Source organism: Dipodomys spectabilis, unplaced genomic scaffold, assembly GCF_019054845.1.
Source record: "Dipodomys spectabilis isolate Male_0828 unplaced genomic scaffold, ASM1905484v1 ptg000108l, whole genome shotgun sequence".
NCBI classification, from domain to species: domain Eukaryota; kingdom Metazoa; phylum Chordata; class Mammalia; order Rodentia; family Heteromyidae; genus Dipodomys; species Dipodomys spectabilis.
Window position 1 is genome coordinate 5,454,999 of NW_024870785.1, and position 26,649 is coordinate 5,481,647.

Genomic DNA, 26,649 nt, shown 5'->3' on the forward strand with positions numbered 1-26,649 from the left:
ATGAAAAAACTTACAGGACATTCATTAAATGCTAAGCACTAGCCTAAGAACTTCATATCTGCAATTCCATGTACTAATCCCAGGCGTGGGAAAGTGACAGGGTATAAGATAAATATATTATTTCAACCAGGACAGAAACAACCCTAAGCCTGAATATATATACATATATATGTGTGTATGCATATGTACATATACACACATATATATGTATGTATACATATATATGCACGTACATAAAAATATATAAGCCTGGAGATTTCATACATATGTATATATGAATACTGCAGAATTAGATTTTCAAGTAGCAAACCTATGTTGAACATCCCTTCAACATAAGGTAACAGCCAAATGTTATACAAGCGCTTAGGAGAAAGCATTCTGTGATCCTAAGGAGAGTGCCCAAGTACAGAAAGCAAGGTACTCAGCTACCTGCAGGTTCTCATTGAAAGGGTCATGAGAATAGTTACATGCAAAAGCCGTACCACTCATCCCAAAATTAGGATTTAGAAAAAGATACACACTTAGAGACATACATTTTTATGCTCTCACTTTCTTTAAACTGAAAGTGATGGGATTCTGATGTATTTTCTGCTAGGAGAGACTTTATTCCACCCGTCATAAAATTCCAGTCATGCCAGGCAATACCAGTGGCTCACACCTGTAATCCTAGTTACTCAAGGGGCTGAAATCTGAAGACTGCCATTCAAAGCCAGCCTAAGCAGGAAAGCCCGTGAAACTCCTATTCCAATAAACTACCAAAAAGCCAGAAGTTTAGCTGTGGGGCTCAAGTGGTAGAGCACTAGTCTTGAGCAAAAGAAGCTCAGGGGCAGTATCCAGGCCGTGAAACCAAGTCCCAGGACCAACAAAAAACAAAACAAAAAAAATTAAATCTAAAAGCAAAAAACAAAAACAAACAAAAAAATATATGTCACAAATCATTCTGAGACATCTACAACGGATATTTTTGGCAAACATTTAATTAAACGTAACAGGAGAATTCTCTTGATGAAGCCAAAGGGCAACTTTAAAGAATTTAAGAGATAGCAGCAGCTACTGGAAAAGGCACACACCTGGGTAAGCCTTTGCCTAGCTCTTGCTTTTTCTTGGTTACTTGCTGAATGACCTGCTCCCAGTTGACGTTTCTCCGAGATGCATTTAGAATTTGTCGCAGGGTTGGCTTGAGACCAGATTCTTTCTCTGTTTCACTCTTTCGATGGCCGCTGATGTTGCGAATACGCCGGGCACTGTTGAGGTTCGGCTCGGGCAGGTGGGCTCCGCTTTTGCTCTTCAGACTAATGTGGCGGGTGAGGTCCCTCTGGAGGGAGGCTGGGAAGCCTAGCTTGCTTAGTTCAGGCAGGAGAGGGCCTGAGGGCTGACTACTGTCGTTTTTTTGAAGCTCGGGATCCAGACTGGTACTCTCGAAGCTCTCCGTTTCAAAGAGTGCGTGAGACTTTGCGGGGTCGTCGCCCTGGGCGTGCTCTGGTGCGGTTTTCGAGTCTAGCAGGAGGCCAGCTTGTGGGCTGGCTGTGGGCGCCACATGCACGTCGGATTCTTTGTGCAGAAGTGTGGCATTGCATGGGGAAGTGGCAGGCTTCCTACCCGTTTCCAGGCTCTCCTCGTCTCCTTTCTCATCAGCAGTGTGGGCGCTGCATGACAAAGTTTCCGTCGCTGTAGAACCCACGGCGGTCCTGGTTTTTGGTTCCGGCTTTTCCATGTCTGATGCCTCCCCATCACTCTCATCTTCGAATGCAGGTACTGGAAACTCCATCTTCAAGGACCCCTTTTCAGACCCTTCCACATTCCTACTTGCCTTCTCGTGGCTTCTGCTCCTTTTAGAAGAGCTGGGGAGTGTCTTGGGACACGGTGGCCTCTCCTGGACTTTCTCCAATGTGTCATTTAGATTCTCCTCAGGTTCCTTCGGAGTGCCGGATGTCGTTTTATTCCCTTTTAAGCCTCGAGGACCTGGGCTGCGCAACTTGGGGACATGTGAAGAGCCAGGATCATCTTCCACAGCGGGTTTGTTCAAGGGATTTGAATGTTCCTCAGGAAACCGAGAATGGGCTTCGGGGGGCTTGGGGGGATTCTTCGGATCTCGTTTTTGAGGCGCGGCTTTGGGGGTGGGAAGCGGGAGGAGAGGGGACTTGGGCGGCGCTCTCTTCTCTGAGCTGCGCGGTGGCTCGGGCGGCTCTGTGCGGGGGCAGCCCCTCCCCTCACTGGACGGGGTGCCTTCACAAACGTCTTTGCAGTTCAGAAACCCAGAACGTATTTCTTTTTGTGTTTTCAGCATTGGGGAATTGTTTGCTTCTTCCGCTTGAGGTTCTTGTGCGCCTGCGGTTATCAAGCTAAAGTTAAAAAGAGGTTTATCTATCTTTTCGGACTTGTTGCTAGTGATTTCTTTCAAGCCCGACAGTAAATCCAGATTCCTCTGCGAAGGGTAGGGAGTCCAGCGGCGGAACTTTTCCCTTGCTGCGTTACCGTTCTTGCCGTTCATTTTGGAAGCTGGCGGGGGGTCTGTTGGTTTAGGAGTTTGGCTTTCTGACGGCTCGAAATTGAATTCGAGCAAGCCTTCGGAAGGAAACGCACTGCTGGCAAATCCTTCAGAAGGACCCCTGAATGTGCTGGCCTTGTCTTTCTCCTGCCACTGCCATTTGTAGCGCTCTGGATTGTACTTGCTGGCCTTACTCAATTTCTTGTTCCACGGCCCAGTCTTGTCTTCCATTTGATAGTTCGCGTTTCTGCCTCGGCCTTGTTGGAATTTGTCTGCCGGGCCATTGTAATTCCAGCTATTTGTACTACGTACGTTGGATTTCCAGTTTCCGTTGTTGTTGTTCATATGCCAGCTGGGAAATCCACCTGTTCCCTCAGAATGCCAACTGGAATTCCTTCCTGTAGCGTTGTAATTCCAGTCTACCACCCCACTATTTGGATGCCAACCACCGCCAGAATTACTGTGGTTGTGAAACCAGCCTGAGGAGCCTCTTGCAATACCTTTGTGCCACCCAGAGCTTCCTCTGGGCCCAGCGGCATTCCTCAAAGGATGTGAAAAGCTATTTTTCCTAGTATTATTAAAGCCATCCTTTTCCCATTTCCAGTCCCGCTGTGGAGGGCCACGATGATGCCTGGCTGATTGGCTGTAACTCTCTCTGTCTTGATAAGGGATTCGGTCTTCTCGTCTCCATTGGGGTTGCCGGTCATCTGAGTTTATTTCTTGGCTGCTTTTTGAAGATTCATCTTGTCTGGGGAAGGCAAAAAAAAAAAAAGTATTTCATTAAAGGAATTCTGCTTCCTTTTATAGGCATAACCTGTAAAACATTCCCCTTTATCCTTTCCCCACCCCCCATTACTTTCATGATATAGTCACCTATTTTGGTTTCTAACAGTGGCTGCTTTCCTATCTTTAGATGATCTGGTTAAACTTATGTAAATCTATTAACTTAAAAGTAAATAATGTATTTACTTCTGAATGTGTATTTTTTCTAAATCCTAATTTTGGTTTTGGAGTTTTTTGGGGCATGTTCTGATATATTGTTTCTATTTTCCTGTGATTACTCTTACATCATGTAGCATTTTCAAAGTACAATTATATTTTGTGGTTATGATTATTATTGACTCAATTATATATTCATTCAGCTGACCTTCAAACCTGATTTTCGCAGTTACAAGTTCTTTCTGAAAAAAAACAATTCAATTCCTTAATCCTATTTTAAATGGTTATATTATATTTTGCATGTCCTCTTTCATGAATACACACTTTATTACATCCCTATTCAATGGCTGTTAGTAGAGTAAGAAAGCTTCTGTGTATACTTTCTGTCCATGATGGCTTACAACAAAGCCAAGGAAATCATAGACAGGAGTGAAATGCGTACACCAAATAAGAAGCACTCGGGTAAGTACAAAGAAGTTCCCATTCTACAAAACAGTATTGAATACAAAGTGTCTGATAACATTGTCACCCATCATGAGCTAGAGAGCTTTTCAAAGAAACTACAGTTGTTTGAACAGAACTGTTTGTAGAAAAGGTCACAGCAACAGATATCATAGCATTTTCCTTTATAAACTGTGCTATGCCTAGTACAGTGCTTGGCACATGACAAGTGCTAAAAATGCTGATACTAATACTAAAATTTACTATCATCCAGTAAGCGTCAGGCATTTAATGTCTGATTCTTATCGGTCCTACTCTTAGATGGCTGACAAGATTGAAGAGTAGAGTGATCCACCAATTTGCCTAGAGTTAAGACAGTTGGAAAGTGGCAGATATTTGAACCTTGGCACTGAAGGCAGTGCTTACGTTCCCAAGTGCTAGGATTTATTAGAATGAAAACAATATTTCTGTAACTCTTTTTCTGTAAGCATGACTTAAATCTCAAAACCAGCACTGACATTATTTTTGTGCATGTGTTTGCTTTTAGTATAAGAGATCGAACCCAGGATGCTGCACTTGCTGGGTAAGCGCTTTGCCACTGAGCAACATGCCAGCCCCCAACATTCATGTTGATTTGCTTGAAAAGCATTCAATGTCTAAAAGATCTTCAACACAATTGGAATTCCTCCCCCCCCCCCTTTTTTTGGTCAGTCATAAGGCTTGAACTCTGGGCCTGAGCTCTGTCCTTCAGCTCTTCAGCTGAAGGCTAGCACTCTACCACCTGAGCCACAGTATCACTTCCAGTTTTCTGGCAGTTTACTGGAGATAAGCGTTTCACCTTTCCCTCCTGGGCTGGCTTTGATCTCAGCCTCCCAAGTAGCTGGGATTACAGGCATGAGCCACCGGCAACCAGCTTCCTTCCCTTTTTATAAGATGGAACTAAAAGTCAATATATGAAGGCTAGGCACAGTGGTTCATACCTGTAATCCAAGCACTCATGAGGGTAAGGCAAGGAAATTGGCCATTTGAGACCTGACTGGGCTTTCCAGTGAGGGAGTCTGTGACCAATTTGGGCCACAAAGCAAGACTCAAAAAAAGTTAATCTATCTCAAAAAGTTCAAACACTCTTACATTATCAGTGACACCCAGGTCTATATACATGACCTGAAGTAGCACACATTATTATATTCACTAACAGCAGTTTTCATTGCTGACATTAACCCAGTTGCTTTTGTCACTTTCATTTCTAAACAGCCAGTTTTTGACATTCAAAAGGACCAGGGAACAAGGGGTTCTCCAATGACCAATGACTGATTACCAGACTAATCAGAAATGAGCAAATCTGGGAGAAATTCCACATAAAGTGCCCAGATTTGAGGAACAATAGCATCCAGAAAACCTCATAAAATTAAAAATTTCATAAAAATCTCAATAAAAATCTCAAAACGGGGAGGGGGGAGACAAAGAAGCAAAAACCCAAAAACAAAAAAGAACTTCATTAAGAAATATGAGCCTAGGAAGTGGCTCTGTAGTTCAAGTGGTAGAGCAGCGCTCGCCTTGAGCTGGAGAGCTGAGGGACAGCGCTCAGGCCCAGAGTTCAAGGCCCACAACCGACCAAAAATAATAATAATAATAATAATAACAATTTGGGTCTGGGATCTGAAGACTAAGGTTCAAAGTCAGCCTGAGAAGAAAAGTGAAATCCTTTTCTCCAACTAGCTACCAGAAAGCCAAGTAGAACTGTGGATCAAACAGTAGAGTACTCACTTGGGGGGGTGGGGGAGTGGGGGGAGAGCTAAGGACCAGTACCCAGGCCCTAAATTCAAGCCTCAGTACCAGAACACACACACACACCCCAGAGTATATTCTAGTACTTGGGAGGTTAGGAAAGGAGGATCTCAAGTTCAAGGCCAGCCTGAACTATACAAGTTTAAGACCAGCTTGTATTACATATCAAGGCCCATTCCTGCAAAAATAGGTAAGTAAACACAAAAGAAATCTTTTAATGGCTGAGAATGTGGCTTAGTGGTAGAATGCTTGCCTAATATACATAAAGCCCTTGGCTCAAGTCCTTAGTACCACATAATCAGAAAAAGCTGGAAGTGGGCTAGGAAAGTGGCTCAGTGGTAGGGTGCGTGCCTTGCATACATGAGGCCCTGGGTTCGATTCCTGAGTACCACATAAGCAGAAAAGGTTGGAAGGGGGGCTGTGGCTCAAGTGGTAGGGCGCTAGCCTTGAGCTAAAAGAGCTGAGGGACAGAGACCAGGCCCATAGTTCAGGCTCCATGACTGACCCCCCCCCCCAAAAAAAAAAGGTGGAAGTGATGCTATGGCTGAAGTGGGAGAGTTCTAGCCATGAGTTCAAGCCCCAGGACTGGCAAAAAAAATAATAATTTTTTTAATTAGAAGATTTATATAAAAGGACTTCATGGAAGCATATAAAAAATTCAAAGAACTTAGTAAGTACAAGTACTGTCTAATGTTTAGTCATTTACAGAACATGCTAATAATGGCACATTAAATGTACAGAAACAAAGCCAAAGACAATGTCCAAGAGGCTCAGCTTCTGAAAACACAGCTGTACTACAAGTGTTAATGTCATTTGAAGGACTAAGCACTCAATGATTTAAAAACCTCACTGCTATAGACATTTTAAGACCAAGTCTTTAAGACTTGATCAAAAAATCTCTAATATATATATATAGATATAGATATATAGTAAAGACTACATTTTTCCCTTCCTATATTCAAATCTCTAAAAAGGAAGTAGACAGGTAAGTATAACTAGCATTCAGAGATTTTTTTTTTTAATTGTGAAAATACCGTACAGAAGGATTACAATTACATGGACAAGGTAATGAGTACATTTCTTATAAAGCATTGTTGCCTCCTCCTGTTTGCCTTTACCATCCCTTCCAATCTCCCCCACACCGCCGCCCTCACCCCACTCCTCCCTTCCTCCCCCCCCACACCCTCCAGCCAAATTGTAAAGTTCATTTTCAGACATAACGTCTTGTATAGCTCATTATTGCAATGGGTCCACCTGTATCCCTATCTAAACAATTTGTTTTTTCCCTTCCCCTCCAACATCGAATACAGTGAAAACAGGGGCCTTTCATAGATCATTCTTGTACTCATATCTTGAAAATTTTTCCCCACTACATTAAACTCTTTAGACCACAAAATCAGTGAACTAAAATCACAAGTGCCTAAACTTGAATACTTAATGCAGGTATAAAATTATGTAGTACAAACCAGAAGTTGGTCTAACAATGTGCCAAATTTAAAATATAAACTAATTCAATAAATATCATAAAGGTTCTTAAGAGTAAATCAAGCTCTGTGCTGGTCACCAGGGATTCAAAGACAGAAAAATCAAATTTGGCAGAAGTAGAATGCTAATTCAAAAGAAACTTGTATTCCTAAGCGTTTGGCAATAAGACAAAAAACAAACAAACAAACAAACAAAAACCTAGTTTACCCAGTGACATTTTTAAAATGTGGATGCCAATAAAATAATTATGAACATGGTAGATATGTAGCTAGCTTATCTAAGGACAGGATTGAGTTTAGGTTGCTTTTGGAACAGAAAGTATTTCACCACTGTGCCTTATTCTGCAGAGAGCAACCTCTAACTAAACCTTATTAATTAAGGTAAGTGTAAATGCTATAGACTGAAGAGGTTAAAAAACAAAAGTAAAATGTATTTTCTATGTTCTGATACAGATAGGCTTATTTTGGAAATTCAAAATCATGACTTACCGGTTTTGTTCTTTCCTTTGTTTTATTAACTGAACGAGCTCCTTGTCAAAATATTCTTCTTCTTCTTCCTCTCCCTTTCCGTCATCTTCTCTTTCCTGGGCATCAACGTTATCTTTGTGCAACTGGCCAGAAATGTGCTTTGCATAGGCAGAAAGGCCCACTTCTGTGACCCCACACACTCGGCACTCATGACTACTGTCCCTAGGGAAAGAGGGAGATGAGGGACATTCAATTCTCCCCACTGGCATGGCACACTCACCAGAGCTGCTAGAGTTTCCTCTGAAAGACAATGCACGAGTTGGCACGGTGAAAAATCAGTGCTAATCAATTCCAATGCTCCTTGCATCACTTTTAGTAAGTTTGCTTGTTAAGTTACTTTCTAAATGAATTGGTTCTTTTCCAGCAATCAAGAGGCAATACACTTCAGATTAATGTTCTTTAGGAGGAGAAATCTTCTTGAATTGCTGGACTTAAGAGTCTTGCCAGAGGAAACATGGTGAAAGGGAGGCAGGGCAGGGGGCCCAGAGCAAACCTGAGTTGCTCTAGAGCACACCCATGGTGCCAGCTGCACTCAGAAGGCCTGGAGACAGCACTTCCATTTAATCTCCAGCCCTCCAGCTGTCTTCCAGTGAAAGTCAAGGGGTGGAGAAAAGAGGAGGCGGTGCAGCCAATCCCATCATGGTAACTAAATAGGAACAGCTGGAGCTCTGCCTGGAATGTGTAGATTCCAGGCCTTGACGTGGGGGCAAATGATAGAAGAGTCATCCCAGCAAACTTTTTTTGGTCTGGATGATACATGCAATCTACATTCTGCAGCAGAAGGTCTTATTTTTAAGGGAATGGAAAGCATTTCAGTTGTAGGAAGTTAACAGCTGTGTCGGACAAATGTTTATTCTCAAGTTTCACAAAAATGCTACAGTTCAGAAAGAAGAAAACTGAGTTTTCAACCAACTGGGCAGACTGGAAAGTTGTCTTACCATTCCCTCCCTCACTTAAATTTTGCTGGACATGCTTAACAGTAAAAATCCCATATTTGGCCAATCTTTTTTTTTTTTTTTTTTTTGGTTGGTCTCGGGGCTTGAACTCTGTCTGGGCTTGGGCGCTGTCCCTGCACTCTTCAGCTCAAGGCAAGCACTCTACCCCTTGAGCCACAGCACCACTTCCTGTTTTCTAGTGGTTTATTGGAGATAAGAGTCTCAAGGAGTTTCCAGTCGGGCTGGCTTTGAAATGTAATCCTCAGATCTCAGCCTCCTAAGTAGCTAGGATTACAGGCGTGAGCCACCCGGTGCCCAGTTTAGCCAGTCTTAAAGAGTTAAAGGTCTTGAACTTTCTGCAGACCTATATCAGATCAATAATACATCTGCTTTTCAGCTTCCTCAGATCCTCTGATTTCATCTGTGAGATCACTTTGGAGAACACGTAAAAACCTCAGATGCCAAACATTCAATAATCCAAATTAGCATAACCCAGTGTTACATGTCTTGTGTTTTATGCTAGTGATATTTTTGTACTTCCTATGCCAGTATATATTGTACAATCAACATAAAAAGTCTTGTTTTGGGCAAGAAAGAAACGCGTGTACCTTTAATTTTTTTCTCATATCTTCCTAACTAGACTCAGGTCAAATTTATCTCCAATGGAAGAAATGCTCTGGGAGAACTTTACTTCAAGACAGTTTCTGTTACAGACCACTGAATGCTTTATTGAGCAACTGCTAAACGCCAGGTACCAAGTTATATCACCTAAGGTGAAGAACTACAAACACACAAATAGCAGTCCCTTCAATAAAATTAATATTGTGGGGCTAGAACTGTAGCACAATGGTAGAGCTCTTGATTAGTAGACATGAACCTTGCGTTTGATCCCCAGCACTGGAAAAATAACTTAAAAAAAAAAACACAATACTGTTTGTAAATCATAGAGAATAGAAAAATGGAGAAATTTTGTAGGTTTTTTTTTTTTTCACCTTTTGGGGGACTTTGTAACTAACGTGCTATTTTTTAAACAGGTCTTGGGGCTAGAACTCTGGACCTGAGCACTGTCTCTGAGCTTCTTTTGCTCAAGGTGAGCACTCTAACATCCAAGCCACAGCGCTACTTCCTACTTTTTTTAAGTAGTTTATTGGAGTCTATCAGACTTTCCTGTTGGGGTGAGTAACTAGGATTACAAGCACTGGTGCCCAATTTAAAGTGCTAATATTTTAAATATTCCTTTTAATGAGTTCTGACCAGGTTCCTTGAAATGATTGGTAACTAGTCTTGAATTATCAATATTTTAATTCCTTCTCATTTCACAGATACCTCTTTTTTGGGGGAAGAGGACTGAGTCTACGGTTTGAACTCAGGGCTTTATTTATAACTTGCTCACCTGGTGCTCTTACCATTTGAGCCATGCTATGAGGCTTTCTTTCTGCTAGATATTTTGGAGATGGAGTGTCAAGAACTTTGCTGCCTTTGCTAGCTTCAAATCACGATCGTGAGTAGGTACCAGCTACTCAGCTGGTGTGATCCACCAGCACCTGGCTTTTCACAGGTACTTTTTTTTTTTTTTGGTGCCAGTTCAAAGGGCTTGTGCTTGAACTGAGCCTGGGCATTGTCCCTAAGCTTTTTGCTCAAGGCTAGTACTCTTATCACTTGGTCACAGCTCCACTTCTGGTTTTTTGTTTTTGGTGGTTAACTGGAGATAAAGAGACTCTTGGACTTTCCTGCCCTGGCTGGCTTAGAATTGGTGATCCTCAGATCCCAGCATCCTGAGTAGCTAGGAATACAGGTGTGAGCCAATGGCACCAGCTTCACCAGGACTTTTAAATACACTACTTCCACTGGGAGGTTTTTGTTTTTTTGGGGGAGGGGAGGGGGGGCCAGTCCTGGGAACTGAACTCTGGGCCTGGGCGCTGTCCCTCAGCTCTTCAGCTCAAGGCTAGTGCTCTACCACTTGAGCCACAGTGCCACTTCCGGCTTTTTTCTTTTTGCTTATGTGGGGCTGAGGAATCGAACCCAGGGCCTCATGCATGCAAGGCAAGCACTCTACCACTGAACCACCTTCCCAGCCCCTCCACTGGGAGTTTTGAACTGTGCTTACTACATTTATACACCTAATGAATTACCTTCAAGTTTCTCCAGCGTACTTGGGATGAACATACTCTTCTCTAAAGAAACTAAACTGACGGCAGCTTATTCTAAGTGGATGCTAACTTGTAACAGAAAACAAGCTGCTTCTCTTGGCAGCACAGAAAAAGTCTTAAAAAAGGCTATGAACATGAATCCCTCTCTCTCTCTACAGTGGGTAGCATCAGAAAAATTAGGGGTCTATAGTAAACCTAGAATACCTAAGTTACATCACAGTAGAAATTCAGACCAACTTAATTTGCTTTGGTAAGCTTTCTGAAACCATGTAAAATGCCTTGGTCCACTTTTCCATCTAAGACCTTACAGACTGATAAACCAAACACTGCAGCAGCAACTTTAGCACAAATCCTGAGAGATCTTTAATCAAAATGCCAGATGTTATTGTTAATTCCTAAGATGCAGAGTTTTTTCTTAGGTTCAAGGCATCAGAATCTGTTTAAAGATACCAACAAAGCTGGATACTGGTGGCTCATGCCTGCAATCCTAGCTACAAAGGAGGCTGAGAACTGAGGATCATGGCCTGAAGCCAGACTGAGCAGAAAAGTCTCTGAGACTCTCATCTCCGATTAACCAGAAGTGCTGCTGTGGCTCAAGGGGTAGAGTGCTAGCCTTGAGTACTTGAGTACAAAGAGGCTCAAGGACAGCACCCAGGCCTTAAGTTCAACTAACCAAAAAACAAACAAACAAAAAAACCAACAAGCAACAAGCTTGGGGTGGAGGTCACCTGTAAAGTGTTTGGGTTCATACGACCCAGGTTCAACCCAGGTTCGTTCCCAGCACAAAGAGAGACACAGGCAGATAACTGGCAGGTCCCACCAACATTTTAAGCATTAAAGAATGTAATACAAGGTTTGCAGAATTCAATTCCATTAAAAGTAACTACCTAGGAGCTGGGCGATGGTGGCTCATGCCTGTAATCCTAGCTACTCAGAAGGCTGAGATCTGAGGATCACAGTTCAAACCCAGAACAGGCAAGAAAGTCCCTTATAAACCACCAGAAAACCAAAGTGGTGCTGTGGTTCAAGTGGTAGAGAGCTCACCTTGAGCTAAGGAGCTGAGGGACAGCACCCAGACCTAGAGTTCAAGACCCACAAATGACAAAAAAAAAAAAAGTGGGCTGGGGCCGGGCGCTGGTGGCTCACGCCTGTAATCCTAGCTACTCAGGAGGCTGAGATCTGAGGATCGCGGTTCAAAGCCAGCCCGGGCAGGAGAGACCGTGAGACTCCTATCTCCAATAAACCACCAGAAAACCGGAAGTGGCGCTGTAGCTCAAGTGGTAGAGCGCTCGCCTTGAGCTGAAGAGCTGAGGGACAGCGCCCAGGCCCAGAGTTCAAGTCCCACGACCGACAAAAAAAAAAAAAAAAAGTGGGCTGGTAAAGTGGCTCAGTGGTAGAGCACTTGCCTTGCATGCGTGAAGCCCTGGGTTTAATTCCTCAGTACCATATGAACAGGAAAAAGCCTGAAGTGGCACTGTGGCTCAAGTGGTAGAATGCTAGCCTTGAGCAAAAGAAGCTCAGAGACAGTGCCTAAGCACTTAGTTCAAGCCCCAGGACTGGCAAAAAAAAAAAGTAACCATCTAAAGCCAGGCACTGGTGGCTCACACTTGTAATCTCAGCTATTCAGGAAGCTGAGATCTGATGATTAAGGTTCAAAGCCAGTCCAGGAAGTCCATGAGACTTTTATTGGCAATTAACCAGCAAAAAGCCAGAAGTAGAAATGTGGCTTGAGTGGTAGAAAAGCATCCTTAAGCAAGAATAAGAGACAATTTCCAGACCCTGAGCTCAAGCCCAAGTACGGACATACCCACACAAGAAAGTAATAATCCATAATCATAGATCCACACACTCTACAATCCCCAAAGAACCAGTACATGATAGGGACTTAATAGACATTAAACACTATTTAAAAAAAAATTTTTTTGGTTCCGGTTGTGGGGCTTGAACTCTGGGCCTGCGCGCTGTCCCTCAGCTCTTCAGCTCAAGGCTAGCGCTCTACCACTTGAGCCACACCGCCACTTCCAACTTTTTCTACTTATGTGGTGCTGAGGAATCGAACCCAGGGCCTCATGCATGCAAGGCAAGCGCTCTACCACTGAGCCACCTTCTCAGCCTGAGATTCTTATCTCTAAACATTACCAAAACAGAAGTGAAGCAGTGGCTCAAAGTAACTGCAGGTTAGCCTTGAGCAAAAAGGTTCAGCACAGAGCCCAGGCTCTGAGTTCAAGCCCCACCACCAACAAAACCAACAAACAATAAATATCTTTGTGAGGGAAAATATAACCACAGTTCCAAAGGTATTTGATAAAAAAAAATTAGTAATCCTGCCAAAAAGGATACAATTGTGTTAAGTGTAATATAAAAGTTAACACCAAAAATGATCTTATAAAAAAAAAAAAAATCCTGAACATTTTTTTGTGTCTAGTTCTGAAAACTTTGTAAGAAACTTTTGGAAGGAGGGCAAGTATATTTGTTTGGAGAAGAAACAGGGTAGGACAACCATATCTTCTGAAAACTCAGTGTGTCCAGGACAGCCATACACCCCTGCCCGCTCCACACACAATGCCTGCTCAAACTTTCTCATGCGGTGTTCAGAAAAGTTAATTGCAAATTAAATAATACTTTATTGGGAAATAGTTACTTTCAAATTCTTTTACTTAATAACTGGCTTAAATACTTTACGTACACAAATAACAATAGGAAAATGATTGTTTTGTAAAGGGAATAATCTTCCTCAGAGTGTTTAAAAGAGCTTAAATTAGCTCCATCCTGTTACCACACAATTTCCTCTCTTGTGTGAAAGGCAGTCTTAAGATACTCTGCATAAGCTTTTCTTTATTAAGCTTGCTCTAACTACACCACAACAGCTGCTTGATAAATAAAGGTTTAAGCCTTTTAATAGCTTCTATCTGGAGAAACCACTTTTAGACCACACATCTGAACAAATACACTAGAAAAAAGCAGGGAAATGCTCCAGATGTCCAAAATTGTGAACAAAAGAGGCCCAATTACTTCTCATTCAAGTTTGCATTCAAAACTTTTTTTTTTTGATCCGATCGTGGGGCCTGAACTCTGAGCCTGGGCGCTGTCCCTCAGCTCTTCAGCTCAAGGCTAGCACTCTACCACTTGAACCACAGCGCCACTTCCGGCTTTTTTCTTTTTGCTTATGTGGTGCTGAGGAATCAAACCCAGGGCCTCAGGCATGCAAGGCAAGCACTCTACCACTGAGCCACCTTCCCAGCCCCTGCATTCAAAACTTTTAAAATATGTACCTTACAATTCTGAACCAGGTCACAACTAGCAGTGATAGAGGCTACTATTGCCAGGGAGTCTTAATATCAGAAAGCCAATATTTAAACAGTAAATGGAGAGCAAATCGTCACAAATTGGAGATGACGGGAAAAAGGAGCGAGAATTGCTGAGTATTTTTCCCTACCCTACAACTAACGATGACTGTATTTAGGTTAAATGCTCCAAGGCAGTGAGCTATGTTTGAGATCTGTTTCAAGTAACTGCTTATTTACCTCACTGTTATAATTATATTGTAGTACATATGGGGCAGGTGGCAGTTAAATAGCTCAGAATAAGGTGAAATACAGAAGGAAATGTATCAGCAATGGGATTTATAAATATTAAAATAATCTAGCTGGGCACCTGTGGCGCACGCCTGTAATCCTAGCTACTCAGGAGCTGAGATCTGAGGATCACGGTTCAAAGCCAGCCCAGGCAGGAAACTCTGTGAGACTCTTCTCTACAATAAACCACTAAAAAACTGGAAGCGGTGCTGTGGCTCAAGCCGTAGAGCACTCGCCTTGAGCTGAGTAGCGCAGGGACAGCGCCCAAGCCCAGAGTTCAAGCCCCATGACCAATCAAAAAATAAATAAAATAAACCACACATATAATCCAAAGTTAATGACATTAAATCTGAGTGAAATCCTCTTAATACTGGCATTAAACATAACCGCCACACTATGTAAATGGGCAAAATTCCCCTAATATGCTAAAGAGGCTGAAAGCTGAATAACACACAACCTAAAACCTATGTCTTACTATGACTCAGGATGATAGCCCTAATGAAAACTTTCAACTGATTCTCAGGGGATGAAATATAAGTTCATAGCTCTCAGATTCCCAGTACTAATGTTCAGTCTCCACACTTCAATCCACAAAAGTCAACACATCAACAACAATCCATGGGTGAAAAAAGGGAGAGGGACTGTGCATGCTACATTTCCCTTTAAAACCTGCCTACTTATTAGACTGGCTTCCCTTAAACATCTCAAGCTTAGAGCAACAAAAGCGGATCCCCAAATACACTGAAGGTCTGTTGTTCGCATTTTGCTTACACTAAGGAGATTCAGTACCATCTAACCGGCTTTGGCTTTTCTGAGTATTCCCACAATAGTATTTAATAGTCTTGCGACACTGCTAAAGGGAGAGTGGGAAATGTCTGAGTTGCAAGGTGGCTTGTAGGAACGAGACACTGTACTAATCAGAGAACAGGAGCATCCCAGCTCACCCTTCCTTTTCCTCCACTCGCCAGAGGTGCTGTGGACTCTACATGCTTGTGGACGCACAATACCAAGAGGTTTATCCCAACTGAATGCCAAACGCGTGTGTTTGGCATTAACTCTAAATAATCATTCTACGGCGAAGGACGATGTTCACGATGAAAGGGCTTAGTATAAAATATGAGCCGACAGGCACCACCAGCACTCAGATCCCCCACAATCTCAAGCTTATGGAAGGAAGAGAGCCATTCCCATACCTGCCCTTCAGGTTCTCAAGTTCCCTGTGATGCAACATGCTCCGCATGTGTTCGTCCATCTCCTTCAAAATTAAAGAAAGCAGATTAAACTAAGTGGGATTGCTTTGGGGAAAATCTTTCACTGTTCCTATTCAAGCACTACCTGGGGATCAAGAGCCTTGTGTCAAAGTTTTGTGACCACGTGTATTTAATAACAAGTTTGTGATTACTCTTCTAAATATAATATTGACATTAGTTCCTTATTTAAAAACTCTTTCGCTGTGTCAGATACTGGTCCTAGCCACTCAGGAGGCTGAGATCTGAGGATTACAGTCTGAAGCCAGTTGAGACAGTAAAGTCAGTGAAACTTAGTTCTATTTAGCCAGCAAAAAGCCAGAAGCAAAGCTGTGGCTCAAGTGGCAGAGCACCAGCCTTAGGCTTTGAAAAAGCTAAGTGACAGTACCCGGGTTGTTTCTGATTTTTTTCATTTTTTTTTTGGTTGGTCGTGGGGCTTGAACTCTGGGCCTGAGCGCTGTCCCTCAGCTCTTCAGGTCAAAGCTAGTGCTCTACCACTTGAGCTACAGCGCCACTTCTGGTTTTTGGGTGGTTTATTGGAGATTAAGAGTTTCAAGGACTTTCCTGCCGGGGCTGGCTTTGAGCTGCGATCCTCAGATCTCAGCCTCCTGAGGAGCTAGGATTACAGGCATGAGCCACTGGCTCCCAGCAATTTTTTTCACTTTTTAAGTGGCTTTTCAAAATGGCTGGAACTAAGCAAGGGTTAAGAAGGAACTTGTAGGTTATATTCTACCTCATTATCAGCAGTTCAAACACTACTTCATCTTCACTGTCCAGTCCCTTTTTCCCAAATTGATTTATTTGGATCTAATGATCAGACCATTTACTAGATTCTGCATCCCAGAGAATAGAAAAATAAAATCTGTGGAAAAGCTATCACTTAACTGGGCACTGGTAGCTCATGTGTGTAATTCTATCTATTCAGGAGGTTGAGATCTGAGAATTATGGTTCAAATCCAACGCTGCCAGGAAAATCTGAGACTCTTATCTCCACTAAACTACCAATGACACTAAATTACTAAACTACTATGAGACATAGCTTCCATGGAGCTATGTCTCAAGTGGCAGAGCAGTAGCCTTAAGCTTAAGATGCTCAGAGGGGCTGGGAATGTGGCTTAGTGGTAGTTTGCCTAGCATGCATGAAGGCCCAGGGTTCGATTCCTCGTACCAAATAAAAAGGAAAAGCTGGAAGTGGCACTGTGGCTCAAGTGGTAGAGTGCTAGTCTTGAGCAAAAGAAGCTTAGGGACAGTGCTCAAGCCCCAGGACTGGCCAAAAAAAAAAAAAAAAGATGCTCAGAGACAACATCTAAGCCCTGAATTCAAGACCCAGGATTGCCATTCCCCCCCCCCCCCCCAAAAAAAATGCTCACAGCTGGGTATGACACATGCCTATAATACTAGTACCCAGGAGGCAGAAGGTAAATCTGAGTACAGCCTGGGCTATAAAGCAAGACCTTAGCTCAAAAGAAAAATCAAATCAAAGTAAAATACAAACAAAATAACCTCCCCTGTCCCCCTTTCTCTCAAAAGAGCTGTAAATAGCACTGGTGGCTCAAACCTGTCATCCTAGCTACTCAGGAGGCTGAGATCTGAGGATCACAGTTCAAAGACATCCTGGGAAGCAAAGTGGAAAAAAAGCTGTAAATGTCTTTCCCTTTGTCACTGATAGCTGATGGATATGTATATGGTAATAAATAGCTACTGCAACTGTTAAGTGTTACTGTTTACTATTCCCTTGTGGTAAGTGTCTCAAATATTTACTTTCTCACTTAAACTTCAGGAATACCCAAGGAGGCAGAGAAGATCACTTCTCCATCCACAGAAACTTCTCTGATGAGTACGTGTCAAGTCTGGAGCTGGGTTTTAAGGGGCTAAATGTGATCATAGAACATCAAGTGGGCAGCCGGGCGCCGGTGGCTCGCGCCTGTCATCCTAGCTACTCAGGAGGCGAAGATCTAAGGATCACAGTTCAAAGCCAGCCCGGGCAGGAAAGTACGTGAGACTCATCTCCAATAAACCACTAGAAAACTGGAAGTGGCGCTGTGGCTCAAGCAGTAGAGCGCTCGCCTTGAGCTGAAGAACGCAGGGACAGCGCCCAAGCCCAGAATTCAAGCCCCACAACCAAAAAAAAAAAAAAAGAAAATCAAGTGGTCAAATTGGATAGGGCAGATGTGACACCAAGGCCAACGTTTCGAATGCCATGTTATGCCGTAAGCATCCACTGCATTGAGATTTTTCACTATGCGTTGTTCAATTGTCAGAAACAGCATCATCAACAACCCTCTATTAAGTTATCCTCTATAGGCAGACACAGGGCTGTGACGCAAAACTCTTCCTTTAGATGACAACCACTTCCTTACCATCTCTAAGTGCTTCATCTGGACAGATGTTTACCTGTGACCTAACTGACCAACCATGGACTATGACACTGACACAGGTAAAGACATGGTCATGGACATAAAACCCATGAATAAATACACACATCATCTTATCTCAAGACCCTAAGCTCCTTGTTCTTCAATTTTTTTTTCTATAATTTAGATTCCTATCCATATGTCAACTCCTCTTTTTTTTTTTTGTCGGTTGTGGAGCTGGGCCCGGGTGCTGTCCCTCAGCTCTTCAGCTTAAGGAGAGTGCTCTATCACTTGAGCAACAGCACCACTTCTAGTTTTCTGGTGGTTAACTGGAGGTAAGAGTCTCACAGACTTTCCTGCCTAGGCTGATTTTGAACTGTGATCCTCAGATTTCAGCCTCCTCAGTAGCTAGGATTATAGGCGTGAGCCACAGGTGCCTAGGGTGCCTGGCAACTCCTCTTTTCCGTAGCTAAATTTAAATGGGCTTTGTTTCTAATGCAACTAAATTATTTCAACAGTAGTCATTTATCTGGATTTACTCCAAAATAAAAACCAATTCTGTATTTTACTTATTGTGAAAATATTATTCTGGTCTGACGGTATGTGTCTCGAATGGTAGAGTGCCTGTCTACTTAAAAACAGAGGAAAAGGGCTGGGAAGGTGGCTCAGTGGTAGAGCGCGTGCCTTGCATGCCTGAGGCCCTGGGTTTGATTCCTCAGCACCACATAAGCAAAAAGAAAAAAGCCGGAAGTGGCGCTGTGGCTCAAGTGGTAGAGCACTAGCCTTGGGCTGAAGAGCTGAGGGAGAGCGCCCAAGCCCAGAGTTCAGGCCCCACGACGGTACCCAAAATAAAAACATGAGAAAAAAAAAAGAATTTTAGGGCTGGGAAGGTGGCTCCGTGGTAGAGCGCTTGCCTTGCATGCCTGAGGCCCTGGGTTCGATTCCTCAGCACCACATAAGCAAAAAGAAAAAAGCCGGAAGTGGTGCTGTGGCTCAAGTGGTAGAGTGCTAGCCTTGAGCTGAAGAGCTGAGGGACAGTGCCCAGGCCCAGAGTTCAGGCCCCACAAAAAAAAAAAAAAAAAAAAAAGAACTTTAAAAAAGTTATTCAAAACTATATGCAATAGATTTTTTTTTTTTTTGGGTCCAGTCGTGGGCCTGAACTTTGGGCCTGGGCACTGTCCCTCAACTCTTCAGCTCAAGGCTAGCGCTCTACCACTTGAACCACAGCGCCACTTCCGGCTTTTTTTCTGCTTATGTGGTACTGAGGAATCGAACCCAGGGCCTCATGCATGCAAGGCAAGCACTCTACCACTGAGCCACCTTCCCAGCCTATAACTTTTACTTTTTGTTTTGTTTTGTTTTTGTTTTTGTCGGTCGTGGGGCTTGAACTCTGGGCCTGGGCGCTGTCCCTCAGATCTTCAGCTCAAGGCGAGTGCTCTACCACTTGAGCTACAGCGCCACTGCAATAGATTTTTGACTTTCAAAAACACTTCACTGAGCCTTTCCTAAAGTTGTATGTAAACTCTTCTCCAGCTCCAAGAAATCAATGTTAGTGACAACTGTTTTCCAAATAATTAAGATAAGTTCCCTACTGTTTTAAAAAAGTACTTAGTCCTGTGAGTCCCCAGACAAAACTTTTAATCAGCTGAGTCTTTTTTCTTTTGTAGGTGCCAGCATTGGGGCTTGACCTCATACTCGAGCTTTGTCACTCAAGGCTTTTTCACTCTACCACTTGGGCCACAGCTCCACTTCTGGCCTTTTGCTGGAGATAAGAGTCTTTCAGATTTCTCTGCCCAGGATAGCTTCAAACTCAGATCCTCAAATTATCAGTGTGAGTCACCAGTACCATTCAAAATGAGGCCTTTTTACCAGCAACTAGACCTTTACTCCAGTCCACCTCCCAAGAATTGTTATAGTTCATAGAGTCCTTTTGCTTTGAACAATACCTCCACCTTGTGGATGGATATGTATCATGCCATTAAGATCACGTCTGCTGTAGTGTACACTTTGAATTTTATTTTATAATGTCTCTGAAAAAACTATTAGTCATAAAGGTTCAGACTCTTTCCCCCTTCCATTATTATTACCTTTTTGGAGCTGTACACAATGTGGCACAATATGCATTTTCGTTCCCGTACCATAGTGATCAGATCTGAAGCACTCAACGTCATACCTGCAATGAGGACATAACATTTAGTAACCCTTCCCTCATAGAAACGTTTAATTCATCTTAACATGGCCAATAATGTAGGGCCACTCTACTCCGCCCCCAGATTTTGCATCTCAATAAATGGAAATTCCTATTTTCCAGGAGTCTAAGCTGACTCTGAGAGTCATCCTGGCTCCCTTTCTCATCCCATTAGCCTCTCTCATCAGCAAACCTTGAGTCCTACTTTATTCCAACTACCTCTCCCATAGCCTCTGCCTATGACCTGACTCCCTGGTGTCTACTGTTCCCTTGCAGTCTATTCTAGAAACTTTAACCCAAGATTCTCAAAATAGGATATTTTTCAAATTCAGTTAGATCATTTTATTCCTTGGCTGGGAATCTCTCAATGGCTTCCTAACTTACTTACAAAACTCCAAGTCCCTGTCATCACCAACAGTCTTGTTCTCATTTCCTGTCCACTGTCCCACTATTACTCCTTCTCAGGCATACTGCTCTCCTGCTATTCCTTCAGCACAGGATTCTCACACCTTAGGGCTCTACACTGCCTGTTCTCTCTTCCTGGAATATTCACTAAGATTTCCTTATGGCTTTCACGGCTCACATTCTCATTTCTATCAGGTGTGTAGGGGACGCCTTAATGGGGAGGCCTTCTCTGAACCCCTATAATTTTTTATATTGTCTACCGTTCCTCACTCTTCTTACTCCCTCTTTACCTCCTTATGGTTTGCATAGCTCCTGAGTCAGTCATTTTCCATAAATGGCCAAAACAATATTGTCATTTTGCCACCACCTGCCTAAGACATGTCTTTCCCCTCCTGTCACTGAGCATCCATATAGTGACAGAGTACCATGCCAGCCATGAGTGAGCCACGAGCCTTCTGGAGGTTTCTAAATTGATTAAATCTTCCTGAGTAATTGGCTTCTTAATCATTAGAGAATGATCTCATTATGTCTGGCAATACTTTTTTATTGGGGGGCTGGAGTTTGAACTTGGGTCCCATCCTGGGTTCTGTCCCTTAGCTTTTTCAATCAAGACTAGCACTCTTAACACTTGAGCCACAGCTCCACTTCTGGCTTTTATTTGTTGTTGTTGGTTAAGTAGAGATAAGATTCTCATAGACTGTCTTGCTAGACTGGCTTTGAATCATGAATCTCAGATCTCAGCCTCCTGTGTAGCTGGGATTACATTACAGGCAAGAGCCACCAGCACTTCTGGCAATACTATTTATTTTAAAGTCTATTTTATCCGATATTAATATAGATCCTTCAGCTTTCTTACACTTATTGCTTGTGCAGCTATCAGCACTATTCATCTCCATAACTAATTTTGTCCTAAGAAAGTCAAACTCTGTATCCATTAAATAATAATTTCCCATCTCCCCTTCTCTACCCTGGCAACCAAGTTCTACTTTCCATCTCTATAATTCTATCTTCCACAAATATTCGAAGCCCATACATTGACACTATATATATATATATATATATATATATTATAAAAAATCCCAATGATTGCAATATGCATATCCTTTTTGAACCCTTTTTCATTTTGTCTTGGAGATCACTGAATATTAGCACATACAGAGCTGGCTTATTCTTCCTAACAATTAAAAAGAATCACCTGACATGTTTTGACAGTCTTTTTTTTTTAAGCTGTAGGGAGGTTTGAACTCAAGGTCTTGAGCTGACTAGGCTGGTGCTCTATCACACTTCCTCCCTTGCTTTTTTTGCTGGCTTATTTTGGAGATAGAAGTCCTAACCAATTAACTGATCTACCCAGTCTGGCCTGGATCCTTAATCCTCCAAATCTTAACCTCCTGAGTAGCTAAAATTAACATGTATGATCAGCCACTATTGCTTAGCTTTGATGTCTCCTTTAGATTTTTTTTTCTTCTTTCTTTTTTTAGTCAGTCGTGGGGCTTCAACTCTGGGCCTGGCCACTGTCCCTGAGCTCTTCAGCTCAAGAACATTCTACCACTTGAGCCAGAGCCACTTCTGGTTTTCTGGTGGTTAATTGGAGATAAGTGTCTCATACTTTCCTGCCTGGGCTGGCTTTGAAGGGTGATCCTCAGATCTCAGCCTCCAGAGTAGCTAGGATTACAGGCAAGAGCCACAGGCTCCCAGGTCTCCTTTAGATTTTTAAAAAGGGGTGGGGCAAGGGGAAGGGTTTCAACAGGGCATATGGTCCAAGTAGTAGACATTTGATAGAGCACTTGCCAATAAAGTATAAGGCACTGAGTTCAAACCTCAATTCCATCAAATAAACAGAGATCATGCAAAAGAAAACCATAATAAACTACAAGTTTTCAAACAGCAATTCATTCAACATGCTAAATATGTAATTAAGGGTTCTCATAAGTAACCTGTTTGTCTAGATGCTTTTATTCACTGGCTATACAAATGAATCTTATTTTTCATTGTTAATCTAAATGTAAAACACAATATGTATACCCCTCACAGATCCCAGAACCAAGTCTACTGACATCAACCACTGTTTCTTGCTTTTCTTTAGGCTATATCTGCCCTAATCTAGATGTATAGCAATCACTACTTTTTCCTTTTTTTTTTTTTTGGTCAGTTGTGTGGCTTTAACTCAAGGCCTGGGTGCTGTCCCAAGGCTAACACTCTACCACTTTGAGCCACTGCACCACTTCCAGTTTTTGAGTGATTAATTAGAGATTAGTCTCATGGGAACTTTTCTGCCTGGGCTGGCTTTGAACCATGATCCTCAGATCCCAGCCCCTCCTGAGGAGCCATCAACAGCCAGGAGCCACCAGCATCTGGCCACCACTTCTTCCTCTTTAAATGTGTGTGTGTGTGTGTGTGTGTGTGTGCGCGTGCATGCGCGCGCACACACACACGCCAATACTGAAGCTTGAATTCAGGGCCTAGGGACTGTCCCTTAGCTGTTTCTACTCAAGGCTGGTACTCTTACCACTTGAGCCATAGTTCTTTTTCTTGTGTTTCGTGGGTTAACTGGGTATAAGAATCTCATAAGGAGCCGGGCACTGGTGGCTCACGCCTGTAATCCTAGCTACTCAGGAGGCTGAGATCTGAGGATCGCGGTTCAAAGCCAGCCCGGGCAGGAGAGACCATGAGACTCCTATCTCCAATAAACCACCAGAAAACCGGAAGTGGCGCTGTAGCTCAAGTGGTAGAGCGCTCGCCTTGAGCTGAAGAGCTGAGGAACAGCGCCCAGACCCAGAGTTCAAGCCCCACAACTGACAAAAAAAAAAAAAGAATCTCACAAGGGCTGAGAAGGTGGCTCAGTGGTAGAGTGCTTGCCTTGCAAGCATGAGGCCCTGGGTTCGATTCCTCAGCACCACATAAGCAGAAAAAGCTAAAAGTGGCCCTGTGGCTCAAGTGGTAGAGCGCTAGTCTTGAGCTAAAGAGCTGAGGGACAGCGCCCAGATTCAGAGTTCAGGCCCCATGACCGACAAAAAAAAAAAAAAGAATCACAAATTTCCTGACCGACCAAGCTGTCTTCAAACTACAATCTTCAGATCTCAGCCTCCTAAGAAGGTAGGATTATAGGAGTGAGCCACTGGCGCCCAAATGTTAATGGATTCTAAACCAGCCAGGTTGGATTCTTTCACATTTTCCCCAGGCCATTTTGAAATTGTCTTTAAAAACTACTTAAGGCTGGGGGGCAGGGACATGGCTCAAAGTAAGAAGTCTTGAGTTCAAACTCTAGTATCATAAAAACAAAAGGAAAATAAATCAAAGAGCCAGGCACTGGTGGCTCACTCCTGTAATCTATCTACTCAGGAGGCTGAGATAGGTTCAAAGCCAGCCAAGGCAGGCAAGTCCATGAAACTCTTACCTCCAAGTAACCACCCCCAAAAAAGAACAACCACCACAAAAAAAACTAGAAGCGGAGCTGTAAATTAAGTGACAAAAGTGTTAGCCTAGGGCAAAAAAGCTCAAGCACCAGGATCAACGTGCTCACATGCACTCAAGCATGCACGCACGCGCACAAACACACACAGAGCTCCCAGACACACACACACCTCCCAGAACCCACACACACACACACACACACACACACACACACACACACCCCTCCCAGAACCCACACACGGAGCTCCCAGACACACACACACACACACACACACACACACACACAAGCACCAGGATCAACGTGCTCACATGCACTCAAGCATGCGCGCACACGCACGCGCACAAACACACACAGAGCTCCCAGACACATACACACCTCCCAGAACCCACACACACACAGAGCTCCCAGACACACACACACACACACACACACACACACACACACACACCCCTCCCAGAACCCACACACGGACCTCCCAGACACACACACACACACACACACACCCCTCTCAGAACCCACACACGGAGCTCCCAGACACACACACACACACACACACACACCCCTACACACACACACACACACACACACACACACACACACACACACACACACACACACACACACACACACACACACACACACACACACACACACACACACACACACACACACACACACACACACACACACCCTCCCAGAACCTGGCATCGTCACCAAAGAGCTAAGCCACCTACTCAGGAGGTGCTAGTAGGATCACAAATTCCAAGCCAGTTTGAACAAAGGCAGAGGAGAACCTATTTCTAAATCAAAATACAAACAAAAGGGCTAGGGGTGTGGCTCCTGTGAAAGAGTACTTTAAACTCAAGGCTTCAATCCTTTCAATCCCCTTTACCAGAAGGAAAAACAAAGTTCCTAAAGCCAGGAGTGAGGGTTTACACACCTAATCTCAGTACTGGAAAATGAAACAGAAGGATCTTGAATTCAAGGCCAGTATGGGCTGAGTTCTCAGCTAGCCTGAGTTGGGTATTTGTGTGTGTGTGCACGCGCACGCGTGTGTGCTTCTCCTACCATTCTCTGATTGCACTCTAGAAACTTTTTTTTTTTTTGGGTCCGGTCGTGGGGCCTGAACTCTGGGCCTGGGCGCTGTCCCTCAGCTCAAGGCTAGCATTCTACCATTTGAGCCACAGCGCCACTTCCGGCTTTTTTCTTTTTGCTTATGTGGTGCTGAGGAATCGAACCCAGGGCCTCAGGCATGCAAGGCAAGCCCTCTACCACTGAGCCACCTTCCCAGCCCCTAGAAACTATTTTAACAGTTTGCTTTCTCAGTACAAGTACTTAGAATATCTAACACCCACTTCAGTGTAACAGAAAAAAAGGTGAGCTTCGGCAGTATATTAGATTAATTTTACCAATTACCCTAGCAAGATAAGCAGAATCTCAAAAACCTCAACTGAAATATGCTGCCAGAACCCCCCCCCCCAAAAAAAAACCCACCTATCATCCATTACAAGATCTCATTAAATTTCTGTGACACACCTGAGTGTACTGGCAAATGTGTAGTAGCTGACAAGTCCCAAGTTTCATTCTGAGCCAAACTTGACTTCAGAGCTTAATACAAATTGTAAGATTTCCCATAGAATTGAGAACCATGCCTAAACTCTTACCTAGTAACCTTAAATCAACTCATGAAGCCATTACCGTGATAAAGCAACTCATTTGCTAGGAAAGAAGAAAACCTTTTTTTTTTTTTCCCCTCCTTGCTTCCATTTCCGGGAGTTCATTTCGATAAATAGTATTTTGTACGATCAGAATGGTAGAGGCCTTACGTCTTTATGTTCCTACGAGTATCCTTCCCAGGGAAAACAAACAAAAGCAAAACTTCTTGTAACTATAAAGGTTGACAACCTCAAGTGGACGGGTAAAATCTCCAGCTTCACGATCAAATAGCTCAATTTTCCTCTGAGAGAGAATGTATGAACCAGATTGAAGGGAAAGAGCATTTCCTCTCTGGAATCGCTCCCCGAGAGTGGTGCTAACTATTAGAAAACGCACACACGGGAAACGCTCCATAATTAGTTGCTATGAAGAGACGACGTATCCCACCACCGAAGAGTGAGGATGAGAAGAAAATGGGGGGCGGGGGTAGGTGGGGGGAAGGAAAAGAACGGAGATTGTCAGTCGAATGGTCTGAAACCCACCATCACTTGAAAGTACTAGGGTCCCGGAGTTCCCCAGCGCCCCCCCGCACATGCATCCAGCCCGGAGGAGGAGGAGGAGGCCCGAAGTCGCCTCAGCGACCTCCCCGCGGAGGTCCCGGCTTCGGGGCCGCGCTCCCTCCGGAGGCCGTGTGTGAGGAGAGCCGGAACGCCCCCGAAGAGGGTCCGTACCCCGCGGCCACACGCGCCCGCCCGCCCGCCGGGAGGAAAACTCCGCGCGCGAGGGAGACGGGCGTGGGTTCCCCGCGTCGCGGCCTGCGGGAGCGCCCCGACCTCCCTCCCGCCCCCCGCACGGCCCCGCAGCCTCACCCCTGCACCTCAGGACAGACCGCCCCGCCGGGCGCGGCCCCGCAGGCCGGCCCCTCCAGACTCACATTCACAGCCGACCCTTCTTCTTACTCCATCAGGCCTCCCGAGAGTCCCGGCGAGGAGGCTCCCCCCACCCGGAGACACCCCTCTCGCCTTTTTCTGGGTCCCGCGGCCCGCCCGGGACCCG

At 43.9% G+C, this 26,649-nt stretch overlaps 1 protein-coding gene across 2 annotated transcripts in view; it reads right to left on the bottom strand.

Annotated features, from left to right (window-relative positions):
- The window catches only part of Znf106 (zinc finger protein 106), a 52,407-nt gene extending 25,758 nt beyond the window's left edge, over positions 1–26,649 (bottom strand). Inside the window, exons 1-5 of one of the 2 annotated variants that reach the window (XM_042687879.1) lie at positions 26,528–26,649; positions 20,017–20,102; positions 15,522–15,583; positions 7,630–7,830; positions 1,071–3,236 (exon numbers count right to left, since the gene is read on the bottom strand). In XM_042687879.1, the coding sequence (XP_042543813.1) occupies positions 1,071–3,236; positions 7,630–7,830; positions 15,522–15,583; positions 20,017–20,100 (2,513 nt within the window). In that variant the 5' untranslated portion in view covers positions 20,101–20,102; positions 26,528–26,649. The remainder of the gene's footprint in view (positions 1–1,070; positions 3,237–7,629; positions 7,831–15,521; positions 15,584–20,016; positions 20,103–26,527) is intronic. The other variant, XM_042687880.1, reaches the window with a different exon arrangement.